The 26,803-nt window shown below is 41.2% G+C and overlaps 2 protein-coding genes across 2 annotated transcripts in view; one reads left to right on the top strand and one right to left on the bottom strand.

Moving 5' to 3' along the window:
• The window catches only part of kcnh5b (potassium voltage-gated channel, subfamily H (eag-related), member 5b), a 1,142,829-nt gene that overhangs the window by 438,368 nt on the left and 677,658 nt on the right, over positions 1 to 26,803 (top strand). The gene's annotated exons all lie outside the window — the stretch shown is intronic.
• Positions 1 to 26,803, bottom strand: part of akap6 (A kinase (PRKA) anchor protein 6) — a 207,656-nt gene that overhangs the window by 172,887 nt on the left and 7,966 nt on the right. The window contains exons 7-9 of the mRNA XM_046062163.1: positions 26,524 to 26,682; positions 26,182 to 26,442; positions 7,634 to 7,756 (exon numbers count right to left, since the gene is read on the bottom strand). Coding sequence (XP_045918119.1) covers positions 7,634 to 7,756; positions 26,182 to 26,442; positions 26,524 to 26,682 — 543 coding nt within the window. The remainder of the gene's footprint in view (positions 1 to 7,633; positions 7,757 to 26,181; positions 26,443 to 26,523; positions 26,683 to 26,803) is intronic.

Raw genomic sequence — 26,803 nt, 5'->3', positions numbered from 1 at the left:
TGTGCGCGTGGCGATTACTGTGTCTCCTCCCTGGATCCGCATCCGCTCATCAAACCCTGCAGTATTTCTACCTCAGTTATTCGGTCACATCGTTCAGCAGTACCTTAAGGCCTAGCTACTGATTTTTCTAATCTCACTCTGTTCTGCCTACCCGCTCTCAGCCAGCCACGAGCAGCCTCATTCGTTCTCCATCCGCCATTGCTCACCGCCCATGGCCCTTCGCCTTCCCCAGCAGGATCGCCACCTCCCCCGCTTACAATAAATAATCTTTTATTGTATTACACTTCCTGGTTTTAGTCTCCTCCTGGGTTCTGCCAGTCGTAACAGAATGTAGGCTTACCAGTAGCTAACGTTAGCCAGACAGCTCAGACAACAGAGCTTAATAAGACAACTTCTTACCAACAGAAGCGGTTACTTCCACCCGTACGACTAGCTAACACATCCATGAACGCACAAACCAATATCAACCCGCATTCAAACTCCCAGCGTGACAGCGGATAAGTGTGTAAGTGTAAATGTGATTATGAACTGCATTGCAGTAATTTAAAACAGTAATCCCTTAAACAACTTGTTACAAAAAACTAAATATTACTGTGACGCGAAGGGGCAGAACAGAGCTGTTTTCCTGTGTGGACGTAGATCTTTACTAAAACAACATGAAGTGCTAGTTTCACACACATGATCTGCATTTTCTGATTTAGTCACTTTAGTGCGGAGGCAGTCTCAGACCTCCCTACCTCCCGCTCACACCTCTTTATCTCTCCCTCTCTCTCCCACTCATGTTGCCACCAATAGTGTGTTGCTGCTGGTAATGGGATTCAAAGGCCTGGATCGCCCATCAGACCCAATCAATAGGCCTTTCATTGGCCGCCATCTCTCAGCGCCTTACAAAGAGCAGCCTGTGTGTGTGTGTGTGTGTGTGTGTGTGTGTGTTAGCGTCCTCTCGCCTCACTGATCTCCCCGGGGTTCCGGAAAGACCTGTGCTTATTCGCTCCACGCGCCCTAAAACACACATATAGACACACACACGTACACACACATATATATACACACACACACACACACACACACACACACACACACGCCAGCTGGACCAAATATTCAATTGGGAGAGCAGCTCCACTCCACCCACTGCTGCCCTGGAGCTGTGTGTTTGTGTGTGTTTGTGTGTGTTTGTGTGTGTGTGTGTGTGTGTGTGTTTCTGTGTGTGTGTGTAAGAGAAAGCAATATAGGAAAAGAGAGAGAGTAACAGAGTGTGTGAGTATGTGTGTGAGAGACAGAAATGGAAAAACAAAGAGACAGACAGACAGACAGAAGGTGAGAAAAACAAAGAGCTACTCTGTTACATTCGTATAAACTAGTTTTGCACAACTAGAGCATGATAAACGGATGTGTCTGATAATAATCTATATTTTTCTTCTTGTCAACAAATCAACAGTGAGTCCTGTGTGTGAGGAAGAAGAGATATCAGTCTTTTTCCTCAGAAGAGCTCCATTGTCAGCTGACAACTGGGCTGCACTGGGTTCCTTCTTCACCACACACACCGTCCTGCTGCCCCAAATACTCAATAGAGCATCACAAGTGGATTCATCCGCCGCTGAAAATAGTCCCCAACAAATGCACTATTTCCTACTACAGTGAGCAGCTGTTTCAGTAAACGACTGAGCCTTTTTTTTTTTAACATGAAACTAAATATCTGTGTAAAGCTGCAACGTTTAGTCCATTAAGCAATTAGTCAATCGACAAAAAAATCAATTAGCAACTATTTTGACTAATGTTATTTTTTCCAAGCAAACGTGCCCAATATTTTGAGCTTCTTTAATGTGAGGTAATGCAGCTTTTCTTTGTCATATGTGACAGTAAATAAAAACAAAACAAAATTTCAGCTTTGGGACTGTTGGGGAGAAAAAAAACAAGAAAACTGAAAACACCACCCTGGGGTCTGAGAAATCGCAGTTTTAAAGTCGATAAATCGATTATTAATAAAATAATTGGCAGATTAAACGATAATGGAAATAATCATTAGTTACAGGTAGAGCTGCACGATAATGTAATATTATTCTTTTCTGCGATATATACATTATAAAAAATACAGGAATTTCCCACTCTATTTGAAAAGAATTTAGCATAATTATGATGTGATTTTGTAGGGAAAATGCACAGAAAATAAAAATAAATAAGTAGAAATATTTCTTTTTAGTTTCAAATCTTTTTGAGTGCAAACTATCCTTTTTTTAAACATATTTTTTTTTTTTAAATGATAAAAATAAAAGAGCAGCTATACACCAGCCCCCTGAGTGGTTTACAAAAGTTGCTTTTCTTTTTGCAACCAAATCCACCGTTTCTGTGGTTTTCTCCTGTTCCTCACCTATTTTCAAGTTGTCGACGGTGGGGCCGAACTGATCAAAAACAATATTGCGGTTGGTGGTGTGGTGCGCTGTGCTTGCAGAGCCTACTTGTCACTTACTATCAGCAAACACCATGTATCCAAGAACCCTTAAACTGAAGGAAATTATGTTTTATCAGACAGACTTCTCTTGTAGATTAGTCATGGAAAATCTGCCGATTTCCTTTTGTATCGAGCAGCAAAAAAGTTGAGGTGTTTGAGTTCATTTGACTTGCTTGACATTACGTTGTTCTGCGATGTGAATGTTGCGCGTGGGCACATTGCGATGACGATGCTGAAACAATATGTTGTGCAGCCCTAGTTGCAGGCATGTATTTGCGACCCCTTTCTAAAAATCCACATCTTCAGTAGGAACTAATGGCATTTGGGGCAATGAGCCACATATCTGGATAATGACTGGTGGGGCTTATGAGTAAACATTCTTGTCTATCTTCACCTTGCGCCCAAATTGGATCTGAAGAGTTGTCAACAAACATGGTACATTTTGTGCCAAGAGAATCAAAGCGGGATGCCCTCGTAAGAAATGTAAGAACTCGTAGGCTACTTTTCAGTAGCCTTGCCAACGTGACTTAGACTGTAAGAGGGTAATTAGAGACAGTAGGGAAGCATGCTGGCACTACTGCATGACCCTCGCCTTGTACATGGTAGCAGAGGAAGCTTTTCTACAGGCAGCTTGAGATCACAGTAAAGCAACATTTCAACAGGATATTTTTTTAAATCGTGTGACCAAACAGGTTTAACATGTGTTTTCCACATTGTTGGGGTTATAGACTTTTCATTTGTTGACACAATATTAATATTTATTTATTAGGCAGATACTTTAGAATATAAAATAACACCTGTCTATTCTATGTCTTGGTATTTGAGTGGTTATATTTAGGCTGCGTTCAGACTGCAGCCCAAAGTCACCCAAATCTGATTTATTTGTTCCTTTGTGACCTCAGATCAGAATGTTTGAACAGCCCAGGTCACATGGAATCTGATCTTTTCCAGTTCGGATTTGGGCCACTTTCATACAGGTCGGACTTTTTTAAATGAGTGACCTCAGTTTGGACAGTCAGATCAGACTTCATGCGTCCCGTGCATGCACCTTCTCCAGGAGAAAACAGAGAGCGTTGAAGGGCTTATCCTCGCTGTACAGAGCCAGAAGCTGTAACGAATGCAATGAAAAGGACAGAAAGTGGTGAACATTTGTCATAAATTGGAAGACATACAGGAAATCGGGAGCACTGTGACCCCCGAAGGAAACCTGGAGAGGGTAATGAAAAACGTGAGTCTCCCATGTAAACCGTGACTGTTAGTAAGTATGCGCTAACCTCCATGTTTTCTTCACAGCGTGTTGCGTGTGATGTCGTATTATTATTTTGCACACGTGAGCCACTTTCAGGCTGTGACCAGTCCACTTCTGGAGTTCTAACTTTATTGTTGAAGAGTTTACAAAAGGAAAGATTCACTGATTCTTCAAATGTATGTGGGACTAATTCAGTCTATTTATCATTATCCAACACAAGCTTGCACCTTAGGCTACTAAAGCTTTGGTTAAAGTTTGTTATAAATTATAGTATGGTTAGTTAGATATTAAAAAAAGTCAACAGTGACCTGAAGCACGGGATGGGACGTGTTGATTTTGTTTTTTAAATTTCAGTTTTAAGCTTTGGTTCGGTAAAACCACAACTTTTACTTAACCAAGTGTTTAAGTGGCTCAAAGCTAACAACACATGGGGCGCAGGATGTGAACCCCTTGTGCTTTGACTCCTCCCTATGTCTTTTGTTTAGTACGTAAATGTCACACTTCCTAAATTAGAAAAACATTGCCAGAGATTGTTTTCTAGTCGTCAGTTCCATTTCCTCAAAAATGTCTTTGGCGACGCAAATTAGTAAAACGTTAACACATTTTGTCAGAGAGAGAGAGAGAGAAATATGAAAAGAAAGAAAACTCAGAAGAAGCAGAGATTGATATAGAGACAGACAAAGAGGAGAGAGAGAGAGAGAGAGAGAGCACATCTCTCTGCTGTAATCAACAAAACACACACGCACAATTATACACCCAAACACACACACTAATAACTACAAAGTGCAAGTGTGACTATCAACACACACACACAAACACAGAGTCGGTTAGCTAACACGCTATCAACAGCGTAGCAGTTCAAAGTCCTATTAGCGATGCTTTTTCATCCTCTTGCTTTATTTAACGAGACGTGCCAATTAGGAGCCGGGAATTCTAATTGAAGCTAACCGCCGCTAACGTTAGCACTGCTGGCACCCACAACAAAGTCGACACCTGTAAACAAACCAAAAACAAACACACACGCAAAATATCTAGATAAGGCAACATGGTGTGTGTGTGTGTGTGTGTGTGTGTGTAAATCCGTGTGCATGATGCTGTTCTGCAGGGACGGATATGGAGATGCTGATTTGGAAATCTGTCTAGGAACATGCAAATATATGCAAATAGAACCTCTGGGTGTGTGTGTGTGTGTGTGTGCGTGTGTGCGTGTGTGTGTGTGCGCGTGTGTAGCTAAAACACATGCCTACTGTTGTGCATATATGTTTGCATTTGTAGACTTTTATGCAAATACAATCTGTTTGTTTGTCTTAGTGTGTGTGTGTGTGTGTGTGTGTGTGTGTACACACTTAGCATTGTGCATCAATTGGTTTTTACGTTGATATGCGATGTCTGTGTGTGTGTGTGTGTGTGTTCATGTCTCATTTCGTTGTACTCTTGAATGCATTTTTGATGAGTGAGTGTGTGTGTGTGTGTGTGTGTGTGTGTGAAGCCCATATGTTTGCCATAAAGAGTGTGAGTAATTGTCAAAGTGCTTCTCATCTATGTGTGTTTGTGTGTTTCTATACAGTGACGCTGCACTCGCTGATCTATAGGCGCTTGGGTTGTTTTGTAGGATGTGTGTGTGTGTGTGTGTGTGTGTTAAAAATTTAAGAAACACACAGGAGGAGTGTTTCTATTTAGTAGAATAAAGAAATGAAGATAGAGAGATTAAAAGAAGAGAAGAAGAAAAGGGAGCAAGTGCGGGGCAGATGGTCAGAAAATAACAAACAGATAAAATGGCAGGAGAATGAAAGGAGAGAGCGGAGACGGTAAAAGAGAAGGAGGAGGAGAAAGGAGATGCAGATGGGAACAAATTGGAACACAAAAAGAGAAATCAGGATAAAAGCAGAGAAGATGAAATGGGAAACAGTCTGTGTTCGCTACAGTGTTTGTGTGCTCATCCCTCAGCTCATTGTTATTTTCCCATCATCCCTCTCTAACATCATCGCTCTGTGGTTGCAGGATCCAGTAACCACTGACCTTTGACAAGTATGTTCTTACTCTACTGTCAAGCTCAGTACTGGTCACTGTGAATGACAGCTAAATATAAATAAAACAATATCCAGTAAATATACTTTTGCACTGGTCTACCAGCCCCACATAATAATCACTAATACATAAACACAGTAGATGAACGCTGAATGCTGTATTTTGGCTTGTCAGAAGTTACTGTAGCCGTTTTCCCATCAACGTTTTTTAATTAGCATTTTGAAGTATCGCATCAGAAAAGGTTGATGGAAATGGCAAAAATCCTTAATTTCGCAAAAATGTTTTTACGCTCGCTTGAGGTGGTTTTTGCCTTTATCGAAAAAGAGTAAATGCGCTAAAGAGATTGAAACACTTTTTCCGAATAAGTTCTGACGTAGCGAACTTGTGACTCACGTCTGATCAGCTGTTTCTGCTGTCAAACGGGGTTATCACCGCATATTTTTGCTGAATCTCAGTGAATGGTACTTCTACTGAGTGTAATAAAATATTAACAACTCTAAACGTTCATAAAATATATATACTTCGAATCATGTATCCCCATTGATGAAGTCCACAAAGGATATTATAGCGTTTAAAAGCATTATTTGGAGGTGCACGCAAAACTGTCTCTTTAAAAAGGACAAGTGTTGCAGTATGAGAGTCCTACCTGAAGAGAGGCTGTGAAGTCTTCATGTTACGCCGTACGAGAACCACATACAACATTATTTATCAAACCGGGTCGGACTGGATGAATTTAGCGTGTGGAGGAAACACATGTGACAACGTCCGGTTTTCAAAATAAGGTGTCTATATAAGAGAGGATATTTAGCTTATAGCTATTTTTTCTAAACAACCTCTGAATGATCTTCTCAACACGAACATTGATAAGCTCTTGTGTTCAAATCCCAATGTCTGCCCTAAAATCCGAACCGGTTTCAGGACTTCCTCGTGAACTTTGTGCACACATAGTTCTGTAATCCTCGACTCTTTAGATAACTATACACAATTATTCATGTAACAAGATGAAATAAAGCATGAATTAAGCTGACAGGATCACATTTAGATTTATTTAACAGTAACACATTCATGCTTTGATTATATAAAGTGTCATAGACGACGACCAGTAAGCAGTGATTTGGTGGTTTCTACTTTAAAACAACGAAATTTGAAAAGTAAAATGGGGGAATCGTCCAAGTACTTCCTATAGCACTCAGTTCCTGCCTTGCACTGCACTGTAATTTTTACTGTCGTGTTTTCATTTTCTATTTTAAAATTATATTCAAATGTCTTCTTATATTTCCCTAGCTTGCTTTTATGTTTTATGTAAAGCTCTTTTAATTGCCTTGTTGTTAAAATGTGCTATACAAATAAACTTGCCTTGAGGCAGTGTAAATCATTATTCTATTGCGTTATTTGTACTACATGCCATATTAACATATTAATTAAAGGTAATAAAACGAGTTCTGAATCTGAAGCATTGGTTTGAATAGAACAACAGATTTGTGTTGTCTTCAGATGAGTGAAAGTGTTGCTCTTAGTTGAGAATCTGCTTTAAACAGAGTCAACGTTCAAACTTTGTAGCAGCAGTAGGTGAAATGATGCTGCTGTTAAAACACATGAGCACATCCATATGCATGTATGCAAATATGCGTTCACACAGCCGTGTGTGCACTGTGTGTGCAGACATGTCATTTCACGTAGCACTCCTGCACTTTTATACTTAAATGTACATAAGCTTTGACAGTGTGTGTGTGGACCATTGTATCTTGGTGAGCACCATTTTTTAGACCTTTAGAGGGTTGGTTGAGGGTCAAGACTTAGTTTTAAGGTTAGAGTTAGGTAAGGGTTTCCATGAGGGGTAAAGGAATACATTTTGTTAATCAGGGTCCTCACAAAATTATAAATGTGCGTGTCTGTGTGTTTCTCACCAGGTGTGTGTCCAGGTACACCCTCAGGCTCTCCAGATCCTGTCTGGGCTGCGTCCAGTTTTCTGTGCTGTCCAGCGCCTCCTGCAGCCACAAGATGAACCCGTCCAACTGCTGCACAAAACACTGGGGACGAGAGAGGCAGAGGGACACAGAGAGAGAGAGAGAGAGAGAGAGGATTCAGTCAGATGATTAAAAAAAAAATGTTAATAGCATGAATAAACACTGCTGTCCTGAGCTGCGGGAGTCGCGTCCAAACACGACACACACACACAAACTCTGCAGAGGATGGAGAGAGAGAGAGAGAAAGAGTACAAAAAGGCATATAAGACTAGAGCAAAATAAATCAGTAGTCAAAATTTTAATTGTTGAATCGAAGGAAAATCCTAACAAGGTAAAAAAGAAATCCAACAGGTAATGGCATGCAACAGGGAGAGAGAGGGAGAGTGGAAAGGGAGAAAAAGCAACAGATTGGAAGGAGGAGAGGAAGAGGAAAGGATAAAACACTGGAGAGGAGAGGAGGAGCGGCTGGACGGGGTTTCAGAGCTGATACCAGATGAATTAATTCAAGGACAGAAAGGGAACAAAAAACGAGACCCGCAGGACGAAACAGTTAAACACACATTAGGGTAAATACACAGAGATCCAGCCAGAGATACAGGGGGGGAAATAAAGGAGAAGAAAGGAAGAAGGAAGACAGCGAAAAGTGAAAAACAATATACAATATAGGAAGGTAAAAAGAGAACATTTGGACTGAGAGAGGATAAAAAGAGACAATAGATGAAAAAAGACGAGAGACAGTTGAGGGAAACATGTTGCAAACAAATCCAGAAAAGAAATAAAATGGAGAAGGAAAAGAGGAGAAAAGGAGCGACAAAAAGAGTAAAAAGACAAACTAAGAAAGAAACAAACTCTGCAAGAGTAATGAAAGATAAAACCGGAACTGAAAAGAAGTAGAAAGATAAAAAAAAAAATGGGAGGAGGAGGAAACAAACATTGCAAATGCAAGAGGAAGAGGAAGAGGTTGGAAAGATAACAAGAGATGGAGAGGGGAGAGGAAAAGGAAAGACGAAAAGAAAGCAAAAAGAGGATGAAAAAGACAAAATGAAAAACAGGAAATTAAGACTGACAGAAAGAAAGAAAGAAAGAAAGAAAGGGTTGGAGAGACAGAGAGTAAGAGATACACTGAGATGAAGACAGAATGAGAAGGGGATGAAAAAGAGATTGGCATGAATGACACTTGAACATGTATGTCTCCATCGCTGGCAGGTTGCCCTTCGTGAGAGCGCACAGACAGACGGACAGAGGAGACGACAGGAAACACAACAGGCCGCTCGTTGCTTGGTAGAAAGCTACTGCCATCTACTGGCTGAGAGGAGGATTAAGGAGGAGATGAAGTGCAAAACTGAAAAATCTCCGCCTGAAACTCACCAATCCAAATTACAGAGACTCAGAAAAAAAAAATCTTGTTGTTTAAGTTCATATCCTGATTTTGTTTGGGGTGTAAAATGTTGGAAGAACAGGAGAATCCACGTGTCTGGTCCACTGTTGATACCCCCCCCCTCCCGCCCAACATTAGATCTCCATCCCTCCTGAAGAGGAGCAGAGGACACAGCTTAAAGGAGATGTTTAAACCTTCAGTCGTGAAGGAGAGATGGAGGTGAAGAAGAAGAATGACATAAGAAGATCAGAGAAGAAACCGTTTTTTTAAGAGGCGAAACAAAAAAGAGAAGAGGAAGATCAAAAATGTCTGTACACCGACAGCCTGTTAAATTCTTCACGTGAGATAGTGACTGAAGCGACAGACGATGTCTCCAACACCTGCAGCATCATGTGTTTGAGGTGACATGAAATTAAAAAAACCTCAAGCACGCTGTCCAAGAACTCTAAAATAAGCGTGCGGTCGTCCCGAAGGGAATGAGGCACATTACGTTCTTCGCAGTTTAAGGGGTAAGGTAAGGGGTAAGTCATGTTTTATAACACTGTACAGATTATTTTAAGAGATTGTTAATTTTTGTTCTTTATATTGATGTAAATTACATACCTAGAGGAGGTTAAATCTGGACAAAGATGAAGTGCAACTGTCAATTTACATAAATCATTTAGGCTATGATGCTAGCTAACTTAGCCAACTACCAAGCTGTGTGTGTGGTAACAAGTGTTTTTATATATCTAGTGTCATCATTGCAGAGGATGAGTTTTACATCGCTTTTATCCAAAGCGAGAAACAACACACAAGCATCAAATACAACAACTGACAATACATACTAGTAAGAGCAGCAATAATTTACATTTATTCATTTAGCTGACACTTTTATCCAAGGCAATTTAAAATTGCTATATGTGTCAGAGGTCGCACGCCTCTGGAGCAACAAGGGGTTCGGTGTCTTGGCCCCCCCCCCCCCCCCCCCCCCAGACTCAAGAACAGTCCAGTAAACGCACTGTTTGTCCATTATCAGACCAACACAACTCAACTGGGAATACTAGCCTGTGGTGCTTGTACATAACGCAAAGAAGCTCCTGTTACACATGCATCATCCCTAAAGTCCTGTCCTTATAGAGCGGTTTCAAGGTTTGATACAAAATACAACACGGACATACGAGAGCTTTAGAGCTCCTGAACGGTGGATTTTAGGGGGTTTAATTTTGATCTGCGTAGAAATTGTGGTTTGACTGCAAACAAGCATATTTTGCAAAATGAGGACTCCTCAGACTCCTTCCTACGTCCTACGTTCCCTGTCCTAAAATATAAAACATCTTCTGAAAGAAACATAACGCCATGTTGCCATTTTTTTTTAACATAAAGACAACGAAACTGTTTCAAGTAAATAAAATTAAACAATATATACAACAAAACATTACATTAGAGACTTTAGCTTGATGAACTGGTTGTGTTTCTCAGAACATGTTATTTTCTGTATGAATTTATTCAGTTCTGAGAACCATTTTGACAAGGAGAGAAAGCAATCTGATTTCCATGTTAAAGCTTACGCATTTTCTCGCAACGGCAAATGCAATCTGAGTGAATTTAACAAGAGCGTCGCTCCTGCGATTAAGATCAGTGAAGTTAACATAACTCAGGCGAAGGAGACTCCTGTAACAGAGCACATGGTAGTCTCTCCACGAGTGCTGTGGTTTCACACGTAACCACGCAGCATGGTTGTTTGTGCAACATCTAAAACACATTTCAGATTGCATTGTTGTATTTATGTAGCTTCTGAGGTGTGAGAGAGAGCCGGTGGAGAAAACTGTGGTGAATAATTCTGAACCTTAAATTAATTGCCGCACAAACACTGTCTTGACACAAAGCTTCTCACAAGGCCTCATCTAAAGTCCGAGTCCAACCTTTCTTTTCACTTATGTATGTTTGGCTGAGGGCACTTTTGCATTAAGTGTTAGCAACCTCTTTATCAGTGGAATGTTTTTAATGAACATATCTGCAAAGCTGCAAAATGTTCACAGATGATATATTTCATTTGTTTGAAACTAAAGCATGATTATCGTGTTTATGGTTATGAAAATATTATTAATGCTGTTCAAATCACCATTACAAACGTGATTTATTTGTTTCCTGGTCAGCTGTCTAAAAAATTCTTGGATGATTATAGGAAGAGATTCTGGTCGTAACTTAAAGAAACCGAAGTTGACCATTGGTAGGAAGTGAACAGTCTTTGGTGTAAGAGTCACGTGCTTTTTGGCCCCAACCTTTCATCTCAGCCTCCTTCCTAAAAAGTTGTGTTGCTCCAAAACAATTTAAAACTCTCAGAGCTGCAAGAGGTGCTGTCACTTCAACATCAATATATAACTTCATTTGCTAAAAACAAAAATATTAAATCAATGCATAATAATAAACTAATACTGTGTGCTGTAATGAGCAGCAAGAGGTAAAACACATACCATACATAGTTTATTTTCATTTATTAAATCAAATCTGTTCTCGATACCATTCAGTATCTGAGCGGTTTTGCATCTCTTGTATATTCTACCAGTCTGTGGTTTCAGCAGGCAGATGCTTCCACAGAGAAAAGCACTGCGAACACAAACACACAAAGGTCAGCGTGGAGCTGCAACCTGGATTTTATGTAGTCTGGATACAATCCAGCCACAGAGAGCGTGCGGGCAACACACAAAGACAGAGAGAGAGAGAGAGAGAGAGAACGGGAAAGTCATTTACATAAAACTGACATACATACAGCAACGTGAGCTCTTAAATTCATTCTTTCCAGTCAGACCTCAAACATCCCATCCGAATAACAAGCGCAACTGTGACAGCAGATCATCAAGAAGACAATTCTAATATTTTATACATCGAATGTTGTTTTCATATCTTTCACTGAGAGCCATCTAGAAAACTAATGGCAGAGTGAAGGAGGCTGCGGCGAGAAGGTAAATCTGATGGAAATGACTTGCCACATGTGTGCATCCATGCTTACACCTCGCCTACAAATCGCTGCATCGGATCTGTGTGTGTGTGTGTGTGTGTCTTCGTATGGGGATAGGTGAGCCTGCTCGCCTGTAATGATCCAGAGTGCGTGTGTGTTTGTGCACATCTTATACGCTTTAGAAGTGTTTACGTGTTTGTGTATAAAGTGTGAGATGCAAACCTTGACCGATTGAGCTGCAGTATGTTAATTACAACCACGGACCTTAAAGAATTTTTAAAAACATCAATATGATTCCGTCCATCTCTGCACCGCTCATTATGGAGGAGAGATGGAAATCAAAAAAGTATTGATGTGAGGAGAGGAAGAGAAGGGCGGGGAGTGTAGGAGGAGGAAGAGGAGGAGAGGTGAGGAATGGCAAGGAAAGGAGATTAAAGGAGGGGAAGGAAAGAAGAGAGCAGATGGGACTAGAGGAAATGAAGGAGAAGGAAAGGAAAGATGACAAGAGGAGAGGGAGAAAGGAAAGGAGAGAAGTGGGAAAAACAAAAGGAACGGGACGGAGAGAAGACTAGAGGGAAAAAAGGAAATGAAAAGAAAGGAGAGCAGAGGACAGGAAAGGAAATTAAACTTACGAAAGGATTAGGGGAAAGGAGAAAGGAAGGCAAAGGTGAAGAGCAGATTAAAGGGGAGGATGGAAGGAAGGAAAGAAAGGAAAGGTTAGAGGGAAGGAAAGAGAAGGGAAGGAAACATGACAAGAGCAGAGGGAGAAAGGAAAGGAGAAAAGTAAAGGAAAACAAAAGGAATGGGAAGGAAAGAAGACTGGAGGGGTAGAAAGGAAACGAAAAGAATGGAGAGCAGAGGAAAGGAAAGGAGAAAAGTAAAGGAAAACAAAAGGAATGGGAAGGAAAGAAGACTGGAGGGGTAGAAAGGAAACGAAAAGAATGGAGAGCAGAGGAAAGGAAAGGAAAAAAGTTTATATGCAAAATATTTGAGGACAGGAAAGGAAGTTAAACTTAGGAAAGGATTAGAGGAAAGGAGAAAGGAAGGCAAGGATGAAAAGCAGATTAAAGGGGAGGGTGGAAGGAAGGGAAGGAAAGGTAAGACGAAAGGAGCGAAAAAGAAAGGTGAAAGAAGGAATGAAAAGGGAAAGAAAGATGAGAGGAGTAAAGGAGTAAAGGAGGGAAGAGGAACAGATTGAGAGAAAAACGATGAAGAGTACGAGAAGTACAGATGAGACGAGAGGTTAAGCTTGAGAAGAAACGCAGCGAATAAGGGGAGAAGAAGTGGATAGCGAAGGACAGAGGAGGAAGAGGATGTAGGCGTGAACAGCAGCAGGGGGAGCGCCGTTGGTTTGGATATCGACCAGCATGCACTGGGCTGCTTACGGCTGCTTTGATGTCTCTAAACCAGTAAGGCTCCTGAGGGGCAGAAAGGCCTGCTGGGAGCTGAAACGCCTGATCTGATCCTCTGCCGCCTGGATAACCGCCTCTGATATCTGCTTCATCTCTTCCTCCTGTGGTTCAGCTCTTCACCACTGGATAATTACCGTTCAGCTGACGGGGCTTTCTGAAGGACGACGCTGATGGATTCGGACTCAAACTCCCGGCAGACGATGTTTGGCTTCGATGATTAATATGTTACGGGCAAAAGGTCTGATTCTTATGCCTCCAGAGCACAAGGCAAACACAAGCGTAAGGACAGAACTGCTGGGAGTGAGAGCAGCATGGTTGCTCAGGTGTTTATTATCTTACAGCTTAGTTAATAAGGGGGCGGCATTAGCTCAGTCCCTGGGGACTTTGCTTAAAGACCGGAGGTTGCCGGTTCGAGTCCACTGCTGAAGGTCCCTGTTCCTAACTTGGATGGGCAGAGAACAAATTCCACATGTAATTATACTGTGTATAAAATTATATATGACCAAATAAAGTTGATTATTTCATTACTGTAAACTCTCACATAGAAGCCGGATTTTAAATGATAATCCAACATTGATGGGGGGTGGAAATACTTGTACTCCCATTTCAGTGTATTAGTACAAAAATGCCAAGCTAGGTTTGAAGTAATTTACTGAACACTGTTACGGTTTGTCCACCTGACAGCTGTTTAATGTCCTGCTCAGTAGTCACAAAATACAAACAAATCTATTGTTTGTTCTGTTATGTGTGACAAAAGTACTGGGACACCCATGTCTAGAAAATCTGTAAAGGGAAATCTTAACGCTCCAGCAGACAATCTTAGGAAACAGTTCTTCCAACAGTTTGTGTTTGGTCTTTTCCTCTTTCAATATGACAACGCCCCCGTGCACAAAACCAGCTCCATAAAGAAATGGTTTTTCCAGTTTGGTGTGAAAGAACTTGACTGGCCCGCACAGAGCCCTGACCTCGACCCTATCCAGCACCTTTGGGAGGAACTAGAACGGACACTGCGAGCCAGGCCTTCCAGTCCAACATCGTTGTCCGACCTTACAAATGCTCTTCTGGCAAAAATTCCTACAGACAAAACTCCAAAATCTTCTAGAAAACCTTCCCAGAAGAGTGGAAGCTGTTATAGCTGCAGAGGGGGGACCAACTGCATATTAATGCCTATGGATTTTGAATAGGATGTTAAAAGTAATGTGTAGGTGTCCCATTACTTTAGTCTATATAGCGTCTGAAGCCAATATATATCGCTATATTTTTTTCTAAACGTAGTCCAGATTTTCACTAATTCCATCCGAATTCATTTACTCTTAAGCACCCGTCAATGAAACAATGGACCAAACAATTTCCTTTTTCTGGAAGTCTGCTCTTAAGGGGTAGGCTTTTTATAGTTTTTCCACAAATTACAATTCATCTGTTGTTTGTCTTGTAAAAAAAGAGCAAATAAAATCACACACTGAGGGAGGATATTGCGTCCATGTGTCCTTCCTCCACCACTCCCAGCCAATCCTAGCCCATTTTTATTCCCAGGGCATCAAGTAACTACGCTTTGTCACGTGTCTGGTACCAACGCACACGGCAGCGTTTAGCGTCATAGTTCAACGCACTGGGGGAAGCCCTTTCGCATCACTGTTCAACACGAAAAGTAGGCCCGGTATTAATAACAGAAAAGTCAGAGTAAGGAGATGGTTGGGGTGGAGAGATGGGTCAGAAACCGGGCTTTTACCCGGGTGACCGTGGAGCCCTACACGTGGAAAAGCAACACTAAAGGGTACCAAGCGTCCATATGGGACGTGTTTTTCTATCTCCACAGAGCAAATAAAAAACTTTCAATTTGAAACAGCAAAACAGAGACTTGCACAGCTGACCTTTATCTTACCTAAAAGTGGACTTTATTTGGCTCTGTATTTGCCATAAGTCTTAATTTTCCACTTCTCTTATACAGGATAGTAGTAGTGTTTCCATCTTTGCTGACACTTATTATGCTTAATACACATTTCTACCAAATTCCTACCTACAAAGCTTATTTTAAAGGCAGCAGCCTCACAGCGATCCAAGAACAGCCAAATGTAGGCAAATGAAAATAAGTGAATAAAACAACACAGCAGAGTGGCGAGTGTGACGTGACTGTTGTTGTTGTTGTTGTTGCTGTTGCACTGTGGAAACTATGTCGAACTTTCCATGCGATCCATTAACGTAGATGCTTCAGAGATATTTAGAACATTATACTGAATAAACATAAAGAAAGTCTCAATGAAGTAAATATAGGCCAATAATATGCAGCTATTTTATTATGATGGCAACAATTCAGATTTTGTGGTGCTTAATTTATCTTGCCTGCCATTTATTTGTTTTAATGATGAAATTGAAAACCTCTTCATCTTGACATGAACCTGAAGCTAACAGAATCTGTTGGCGCTGATGGGAAATGCAAATAGTTTTTTGGACGACTGAGGCGGCAGTTCAACAACATTTCTACACCTGCTGAAGGTAAAGACCAGAACAAATTGCAAAATGATTTTCTGTGCAGGGTTCCACAAACATTTTGGGGGATTGAGGTGAGAGAGCTAATTTCCACAGCAGGCTCAATTATTAGTTTGACTACGTGAACATGTCACACCAAACACTGCTGGTCCGAAAGGAAAGAACTGGAGGGGAGGAAAGTTTCCTTGGAAATTCATTAAAATCCATTTTAATAGAAAACATGGAACCTGAGCTGCTGATTTTTTGGGTACAATGAGGACGAGAGAGGACTGCAGCTTCCGCCACCCACGTTTATATTTTCTGCTTTAATTTTCTTTTTATTTATTTATTATTATGAAACTTAAAGTAGCTTTAGATGAACATCTGTAATAAAGAAGAAAGAGTGGGAACAGCAAGGTGAAAAGACAGCGATAAAAAGAGAGCGACAGAGACACGGCCGTCCGTCACACCTGGCTGCGTCCCTGAAATTGTCCCCGGGAGACCCCTCCACTACCAGCTGTCTGTTGCTGTGGGGAACGAGTCATCTCCAAAGCCCCACAACCTCAACGTAATCAATCACACACATGCAGCTGCTGATATTCCTGCCATTTAACATTTTTAAACTTAATTATATCCCCCCAGATGTATGCATTGTTTTATTCTGCTGTTCTTTATCTGCTTTTTTCCCTATTTTCTCTGCTAAACCTTGTGATACTTTTAAGAAAGGTGCTATATAAATAAAGTTTTATATTATTATAATCTGTTTTATTTTACTGTAAGAGGTTCATGTCAGTTTAACTTTAAGTTCAGTGTTTCCCCCCTATATCAGGAGCTGCAGTGCGCCGATGCTGAATTGTGACCACCGCTACTAAAATTTCCCGCACTCATTATTATATCAATGCGCTGCTAATTTTCACTCGCACTGTGCGAGCATGGTAACACTCATCGCTCGGCGTGCCTCCTCTCTCCTTGTTCTTCACAGTACATCTACGAGACAGGTGCTGTAACAAGAGCAGTGTAACTCCGAATCGACGGTGAGTGTCGGTTACAGCGTGTCAGCTTCTAAAGACCAAGAACAGTCTGTCTGTTTCCCCAAATGCTGGAAAAGTGGAGCAGGTTTGCGCTTGCAAACATCTCCCCTCTCTTTCAGACTGCACGGCTGAGCAGTCTACAGTAGGCTGCGTCTTTTGGCTGCAATGTAACCTAACTTTCCCTCAATTTATAGAAAGTAACTGGTGTATTTTATCACTACTTACTTGTCCAGTGTTGAGAACATCAGGTACAAACTTAGACTAAACTGGCGTGGCCTGCATCTCTGTCCTGTACAGACTGATTCAATTATTTTTCAGTTTTCAATCGAGTCTGAAAAAGTGGTTGTTAGGAAAAGAAAGGACGGAGGTGACTGGAGGAGGTGAGGTTAGTAAAGCAAATTAGTGATGCAAACTAGTCCTATTAAGCTGATGAGGAGACGTTTCTTTTGAGATTTAATGTGCGAATAAAAAGCACCTCAGAAGGGAGGAGGTTTCTCATGTTGCCTATTTTTTTTTTATATTAATGTCTACAGATAAATGTCAAAAGGCAAACATGAACACTGGTATCTATAAAGATTCTGAGGTTATATTAACAGGGTTTTAGGGGGTGATGCCCAAAACATGCTGTGCCATGAATGTAACATCACTGTGGAGAGCAGCACCCAAATCTAAAGGTTGTTGTTCCTCCCCAGTAGGCTGATCTTTGGCTGTTGTTTATTTATTATCTGCTCGAGCTTTTCCAACTATTTGTTCAGAGATATGGTGAAAATAATGGCCCAGTATGATGTCAAATTACATATTTTTCATTGGAAAACATACAATTTTCTTTATTAGTGGACATGTTAAACCTGTATTTCGTATCTGGAAAGTTCGTACAAAGTTTCTGCGTCTATGTCTGTCAGCTTTATCTTTACATTCTCCTTAACCTCCTTAATCTATAGAAACACAAAAGAAGAGAATAACACCCCTCTTCCTCCTCCATCTCTCTCTCTTATTTTCTTATACCCTTTGCTGTCGGTCGGCGTCCCCTCCCCCCCGCCGGGCCAATCAGACGAGTGTTGATCTGAGTCTGTTGTCTGTCTGTCTCCCACTGCTCGCAGATAGGCCGGCGTGCCGCAGAGCCGCCAAACACACAGACACCTCACACTGAGGACGCCGACGCCGGCTGAGACAGCACATACAATGTGATCACATGACGTGTAGGACACTTATCTAACTGATGGACTGTTTCTCTGCTTTTCTTTACTTCTATTTTGTTTCCAGGACATTTCAATGCACTTCAGGAGTCATATCCCATACAGGGCAATTAGGAACTTTGTGTCTCTGTGTATGTGCATTTCCTGCGTCGGGCTCATGAACTTTTAATGAAACAAGCTGCGGATTTACGTGATGCGGACACAAATTATGTGAGGGTCTGTTCCAACATTACAAATGAGGAGGTCAAGGTCGAGACAACAGCGTCTAGACAGTCAAAAGAGGGAGAAAAAGTCTTGGGTAAAATATTCATGTCCAACAGCAAAGGCGGTGTGAGGAAACAATAAGAGAAGGTAAAGGTCTGATACGGAGGAAGGTTAAAACAAGAATTACTTCTGTCGTGTTGATCCACTTTAAGAGTTTTCTTTGGTGGAACAAGAAGATGATGTCACCATTCTTGATCCCGCCTATAAAGCTCTGATTGGCTCCCATTACAATGGAGGTGAAGGGAATTTTGTTTGCAGAACCGACAAGTGACAAATTCAAAAGCAAAATGTCTTTCCTGAAACAGTGTGACAGTTACTCTGAATGCTCCACGCAACACACTAGGGCTGAACGATTAATCGTTTTCAAATTGAAATTGCGATGACCTATTGTTACAGTCCTACTGACCAATCAGAGCGGAGCACAGGGCGTGTACATTTTACAGCAACCAACGAAACTAGAGGAAAATGTGTTAATGGCGTTTTGCCTGCCTGATTTTGCTGACTTGTTCAGATTTTGTTGATTTGTTCAGTTGTCCTCAATGTTTGTGCTTTAACTATGGTTAAGTAGCTTCATAGTTACATTGTTTATTTTTTTGTCTGTTTTAACTGTGTTTATTGTTCGATCGGGAGTCTGCACAGGGTGTTTTACTCGAAAATCGACCGGATTCTCTTCGCCGTTCTGTGTCTGACTTCCTGCCTGGTTCATCTGCTCTGTGCTGCTTGACGCTCAAATTCATGCCTTTGAGCGTTGACGAAAGCTGGACATGAAACTTCAACATAACTTGCAACGTAACTTCTGCACTTTGGGATTTTGGGCCCTGGGTTTGCAGCCAGTAGACCCCTTGTAGTAATCCGTCCCTGCAGAGGGCCCCTCATCATATGTTTCGCACACGGGGCACCTTTGAGGCCACTTCACAACATTTCGTCACATAAAGGGGCACCCTAGAGGGCACATTATCTTGTTTTATTTATGAAAAGGGCATTCAAGAGGGCACATTTGCTGCATTTTTTTCGGACATGGGGGAACTGACTGGACATATAATTTACTAACTCAAAAAAAGTTAGTTAGTGTTGAGTAACTGTTTAAGATCATGAAAATAACATAATAACAGCTAAATCAAGTCCAGACTTCATTCCTTGTCTTTCTTCCAGTAGAAAACACTGGACGTTGGAGGTGGGGGAAAAAAATGTCTGCAGCTACCCTGATCTATTCTACTGACAGCGAATGTAACTGATTTCCTCTCCCATAAAGTTCAGATATGAGATTCTATTACATCCAACTCAGTTCTTCTCCACTCTAATCAAATCTTCTCGCCTCCCACAACAAACACGACCAAGTCCTTTTCCCCCCGAGGAGACAAGACTTCTTGGACAGATTATATTCTGTCCTGGCTCCTGGATTTGATTCATTTCTGCTCCACCAGTGATCTTTCCTCTCTCTCTCCTCCCCAGACAGATGATTTTTCCATTCTATGTTATTCTGCTCTGTTGTATTCAGCAGAGACTCTCTGCGGAGAGACAGAATGTCATCCTCCACACTGAGGCTCTTCTCCTCTCTTCACTTCCTCAATTAGGCAGCTCATCCATCGCCATGATTACATGCTGCTAATTAAGCAGCTAATCAGCTAATTACCCAGGAGCAGAGAGGAATGAGGAGTGAGTGTGTGTGTGTGTGTGGTTAACACAAGGTGTCATGTGTGACACATCAGGGAATAACTCCTGACAGATTTGAATGCTTTATGTTTTTTATTTCAGGATTTGGGGAGGGTTTTTGTAATGTTAACTATCTGTTAATGTTAATTTATCAATGTGTGCTTATTTCTGTAATCCTTAAGGGACATGTTTGTTTTTTTTACAACGACTATATGAACACGGAACTGAAAACAGTGAGTGACAGAGGGGGTCTGAATGATTCAGGGGAAGCTGCACAGGGCCTTGAACGTGCCACGGATTATAGAAACTTGTGTCTGAGACGTTCGGGGCAAACTTTCTACGAGCGTCCAAACTTTCTGCTGCTGACCTCACACTGGTTTTACTGCCTGACGTGCTGTCTTTTTTTCCCGATGAGGAAAGAACTATTGACTATAAATTACTTGATTACTTTATTGTGATGTATTATAATAATTTTATGTGACATAACTGGAAAGTCCAAATATGAACACAGTTTTGTCAGTGTGCAGATTTTACTGAAATATCAGAAGACAAATAATGAAAGTTCACTTAGAAACATAGAAAACGGCAATAAGTGTGTGACTGTTTCAGCTCTTTGGGCCTAAATTAATAATAATCAGTAATAAGAAGGTGCAGCAGAGGAAATGATGAATATGAATCACTTTTTATTGGTAATGAAGTAAGATGGAAGGTTATGATGGAAACACTTTTATGATGTTTAAGTCTGAATGTGAAAAGTTGATATAACTATATTATCACCCACAAGCTATTGTTTTAAAGTCGCTGTGCAGTTTTCAGCGGTGAGGTTTCAGATTGCAATCGCTACCTGTCCAAGCGTGTAATCGCGTACTCGTCGATCTGATTCTTCTTTGGCCTGACGGGCTTCAGCACATGAAACATTTTTGTTGTGTTTTATCCTTACTTGGAGTTTGTGTTGAAGCCTGTGTTTCGCAAGGAAGCCAGTCGTTTTTTTGGTGTTATATGAACCCATATTGTTGGTTTTCTGGTAAGAGGCTCGAGAGCACGCATGAACGCCACAGCCTACATGAACCAGTGGACTTTGCAAACATTTCTTACCCGATATCTACACATAGGATAGCAGCACACAGGCCGTCAGAGGGAACCGAGAAAGACAGCTTTTTTGTGAGGTTACAAGCCTCAATTTTGTTTTCATGATCATGTTCAAATCGATCTAAAATAAAAACTACAACAGCTAGAGCATTCATTCTTTTTGCAGCTGAAAGATAATGTTTTTGTCTTTTGCGCCCTCCCGTTGTCTGCTCGCGATGACGTCATCCCGTTAAGTTGATTCCGGTAGAAGATGGCGTGAAAACTCTAGGTGGCGCTAGAGGTTTTCCCCGAACTGGCCGCGGTAGCCCTTTGTTTACATTATACTTTTTAAATTGATCTAAAATAAAAACCATAATAGCTAGAGCATTCATTCTTTTTGCACCAAAAAAATTAAGGCTTCTGTCACTCAAGTTATCGTATTGTAAGCTTGTGGCGACGTCATTACGTTTTGTAACATGCGGTGAAAATAACGACGTCATTTTGTTCTTCTTTCTACATTTAGAAATGTTTTGGATCAATTGTGTTTATTTTGTAGAATTTTATGAGAAAACATGCTTGATTTGTTTTTTTTAATCACACAATTTCAATACTTTTATCAATTATTATGGTTTATTGACTTACATAACCTTTTAGCTGAGGTAGTACAGATTTTATGGATATGAAGCATTTCAAGATACTCCAAGAAATGACATCACAATAGGCAAAAATACCAGAGTAGGCACTGGCGGACCATTTGTATTGTATAGAGTTCAAAGGTCACTGATTTATCATTAGAAACACATTCTGTCTACAAACAAGCTTTACCCAAACCCACAGTACTTTACTTCAAAGATCCAAAATAAGAACCACATGTCAGGAAGAATTTTTTGTCAGTGTTATACACAGCCTACCTTTTGGTTTTATTTGAGAACAATGAGTTACTTTGGTATTTTAATAAACAATGGATTCATCTCAGCCCTCAGCATTATATATCAGGCCACCTCAAAATTATTAATCTCTCTACAGTGAAGGCAAAGCCATAAAAATCATCTTTCAGCATTACATAGCTTTAATTAGGAGTTGGAAGAGGCGGATCTAGAAAGTCTACATGTGAATTAAACTGTCAAACTTGCCAAAATGTTTTCCCAAACATATGCTACTGAAGAAAGTTAAATAAAATAGTTAGCTGAGATTCCCCACATGGTCTACTGTTAGTCAGGCCGCTTTAAATAGGGATTAAAATATTTCCACAACACGAAAGGACAGAGAGCGAAAGAGCATGGGACAGCTTTGACATTTCATCAGTCAAATCATCATTAACTCTGAATATTAATGTGGGCGATTTGATTTGAGTTTGGCAATATGGAGGACACTGATGAGGGGATCAAACTCACAACCTTCCGGGTCACTGATCCCTACTTCCAAGGACGTCCCCTCTCGCGGGCGGTCCTTTAATTCACAGATTGATCCTGGCGTATCCCGCCCATCCTCACTGATAATCTTATTCCAGCGGTCTGATTCTGTCTGTGGGCTCCTGACCCGGCTTACACCAGATAAGACAGATATGCTGAACTTCATTGATCCCCGAGGGGAAACTGGGATGTTACAGCAGCAAAGTAAAATGCTGGGGGAGTAAAAGGTGTTCAGGATTACAATATTAAGGCAATAAAGGTAAGAGAGTGAAATAAACGTGAATAAAATAAAACAATAAAAAATATTAGAGGAGGTGGCAGAGCTTCTTTATAGCACTAATTAAACGAGCAGTCATGAGGAGAACGAATCCCCAGAGCTATTGACATTTCGCCATATTCGATATGACAGATATGACTGATTAGTTCACTGGGCAGCCTCATCAATAATCCGCCTGCCAATCAAACGTGACCTTTAGAAGTGAGGTGATGAATTAACGGGGCCACGGGACGATCCGATACCAGCCCTCCAATCCATCAAGACGGCTGCAGTGAAAGGAGGAAAGCGGCGTTGTGTTGTGGCGATTTGGGTTCAACTTGTCGTACTTTGTCACATAAAAGTACTGAGATGTGGCTCTGCTGCAGAAACATGCTAATGCAGCTACACCGGTGTCCAGTTACTGAGGTTTTAAGGTGAGACTCCAGAGTTCAAAATTATGATTTAGTTTCAAATTTCAAAGTTATTGTGCAACTATTATTACCATATTTTCATAAAATCTACAAAACAATCTTAAATAATATATATACGATATTTTTGGTATATTTTACACCAAGTTTATCAACTTTAGATCGCTTAAATTTCATCTTTGTTAGCACTTTCCAAGTAAAAGTTAGAACAGTCTGTTTAAAACTCTCCATATTGAATATATCATTTGAAAGTTTGTTTTCTAGAGCACAATGTTAGCTAGTCCATGTATCATTTCTATAAGAGAAGTGTGTTTCTATTGTGTTAGCTAATCTTTGTAAATGCTCTGTACTTGTATAGCCACTCAAAGCACTTTTACACTACATCTCATTCACACTCATTCATTCACTGAGCTTAAGTGCTCAAACAGAAATTAACATTCACACATTCACAGCCACCAGAGGCAATTCAGGGTTCAGTATCTTGCCCAAGGACACTCCGACATGCAGGGTTCCAGGGTTCAAACCGCCGACCTTCCGATTAACGGGCAACCCGCTCTATCTGAGCCACAGCCGCCCCTTCCCTTTAACAGCCGTTTCTCAAAATGACATGTTTCCTGTACTCAAAGTCATTTTCCTGGCTCTTCAAAGCAGTTAGAGCATCATAATTTTACACACTGTTTCTCATGTCTTAAAGCAAGACCTCATTTTTAAAAAATATCTTTATCATTCTCATTTTGTGTGGTATTTTATCTGTAAACTTGAGGGGTAAAAAAGTGTCCCTGAGACATATGACTGGTATATTTTCAATAAATCCATGAAAAAACAACATATATTAGATAAACTGTTCTGTAAATGTCTGGCCATTTGGTATATTATCACAATAAAACAAAAAAAATGGAGCTGTGTTTTATCAATGTGCTGGAAAATGGATATGTGTAATATGCAAATCAGTGCATATTTAATGAATAAATACCTCATTTGCATATTAACCAATTAAATACATAACATTATAATTTTAAAAACCATATATAAAGTTTCATTGTGATATATGGGAAATAACTGACTGTAATGTACTGTACCTTCTGACAGCCATATTGGAGGTCCAGTGCTTACTGTAGGTGGAAGTAGTGAGACAGCAAAACCTCTTTAGGAAGAAGTTGGGGTGGCCGGTTAAGGCTCGTGCAGACTAAACGACTTTCAGCGTCGGCAGATGGCCGTGCTGTTCACATTACACAACTTGCCGTCTTGTGACGGGAGTCTTGAAATGTGAAATGTGAAACAGGAAATGACCCGAACCTACACACGAAACAGCTGTTTGTTATTATAAAGACTATAAAGACACAGACTTTGGGTGAAATGATGGATCAGCACACGCAGGGATTGTCTGAGCTACAGAGAGAGCTGGAGGTAAGTAAAAAGTGTTTTGCATTGAAAAAGTAGCTGCCTGCTCTCATTGGCTGGATGTGGATGCTGAGTCGATATTTGGCGTGCTAGATATCTGGCTTGTGTCGGCGATGTGTCAGAGATGTGTGGGGGAGCTGTTTTGACGCGTCCTTGAGTAGATCACACATAACGACTGGTGACCGCTGATCGATCGCTGATCAAAGCCCGGCGGTCCCCGAGCTTGCCAACTGGCAAATCTGGCTTAAAATCGTGTAGTGTGAACTTGGCTTTAGAGGTACAAAGTGTATGACTTTGACACAGAAGTTCACAGGTATCTTCTGACCATGACAGCAACTCTTCCTTTACCTTAACTAAGAACTGTTTGTACCTAAAGCTAACTAAACAATAACCACATTTTGGTATCGTTTCAATTTTATGGAACCCGGTTCTTGTTAAATTTCGGTTCTGATTCCAACTCATTTCGCCACAAATCTTTAATCTTCGCTCATCTTCCCCTTCATGGCTAAAGCGAAAGGAGTCACTAGGGACTCGTCCATCCATCGTCAACCAGGGGGGCTGGAGCCAATCCCAGCTTACGTCGGGCAAAGGGCGGGGTACACCCTGGATAGGTCGCCAATCCACTGCAGGGCCACACATAGACAAAAAACCACTCACACAAGGACAATTTTAGAGACACCAATTAACCTAACCTGATTCAAACCTGCATGGTTTTGGGATGGTGGGAGGAAGCCGGAAAACACCCGGTGAGAACCCATACGGACACGGGGGAGAACATGCAAAGTCCACACAGAAAGACTGGGATTCGACCCCACGACGTTCTTGCTGTGAGGCGACAGCGCTAACCACTACATCACTGTGCCACCCTCTCTAGGGAATCGTCTCTAAGAAAAATATACATTTGTAGCCGTCGCACCAAACCTCCTTACTGCAGCTGTTGCATTTTGCTGCGGCGTTCTCTTTTTTTAGTGAAGCTAAGCCAAACTTTGGAGCGTTCGCTGCGGTCCGCCATTGTCCAGGACTGGAAACAGAAGGACCCTCTTCTTCACGCTTTGTTGACATAACAAATGACATGAGGTTGGGTCGGCGTAGCAGCTCCTGGCAGATGAGTGACACTTTGATGGACTGTAAAATGCTCACTGCAGCTCAGTCAGGAGCTGAAATATGCAGAAAGTTAGGAACCGTAAAGTAGAATCCAAACGCACGGGTCTAAACGAATCCGATTTTCTTTTGGTAATTTGGTAACAGTTCCAACTCGATACCCAACCCTATAAAAAATGTTTTATCATTTTTTGTTTTGGCTCATGAACAGTTTCATCCTGACGGGGGTGCAGTATCAGGAAACACTCACGTGGATTGCTTTGAAAGACAAACAACATAATTTGTTGTTTAGTTGGGAGCCCTTGTTGTATATAATAGAGGCTAACTCACCTCTTGTTAGTACAGTTTTATGAAATGAAATTAACCTTCTATACCACTATAGCAGCTTTCCTTGTGGAAAGAAATACACCAACAACACTGGTAATTCACAACAGAGAGAAAGAGACAGACAGATACAGAAAGATAGAAAGACTGTCCATACCTCTATCTTCTTCCAGACATCGGGGTCTTTGTCCTGACTCTGAATGTCCTCCAGCAGCTGGTGCACCAGAAACGCACCTCCACGCACGTCCACCGAGGGCGCTGTCAGCTGCAGGCGGCGGTCCGCAGACCTCCGTGCCTCATCCTCTTCGGACTGCAGGTCACTTAACGGACCAGACTCGATGCTTTCGTCCAGCGAGGGAGCAATATCGCTGGAAGAGGTGGTGCTCAAACGGCTGACCAGGTTTCGTCTATATGGAAGCTGAGGGGAGAACATTTATCCTGGATCAGCAAATGTTTCTGAACATTTATGGAGTAAAAAAACATCTGCTGTGATATATACCAGAGGTGGCAGAGAAGAAGGAAGGTCATCCTCACTCTCCCCTACGCTGCTCACGTTGTCCCCGCTCTCCCCTACGTCCCAGTCTGGGTTGAGCTCCGTCAAATCCCAGTCATCTACATCCTGCAACGCCTCCTGGGTAGAGTCACAGCTGCCGGGCCTCTGCAGGACAAAAACATCAGAGGTAGTGGTGGCTTGTTGTTATTATTATTATTCTATTCATGTGCAAAAATGAATGAAGTTTATCAGATGGAGAAATTAAAAAAAGGTAATCGAAATTTTT

The sequence above is a fragment of the Micropterus dolomieu genome, linkage group LG11 (genome assembly GCF_021292245.1).
Source record: "Micropterus dolomieu isolate WLL.071019.BEF.003 ecotype Adirondacks linkage group LG11, ASM2129224v1, whole genome shotgun sequence".
NCBI classification, from domain to species: Eukaryota; Metazoa; Chordata; class Actinopteri; order Centrarchiformes; family Centrarchidae; genus Micropterus; species Micropterus dolomieu.
Note: the sequence above shows the minus strand (reverse complement) of the source record. Positions and strands in the feature narration are given on the sequence as shown.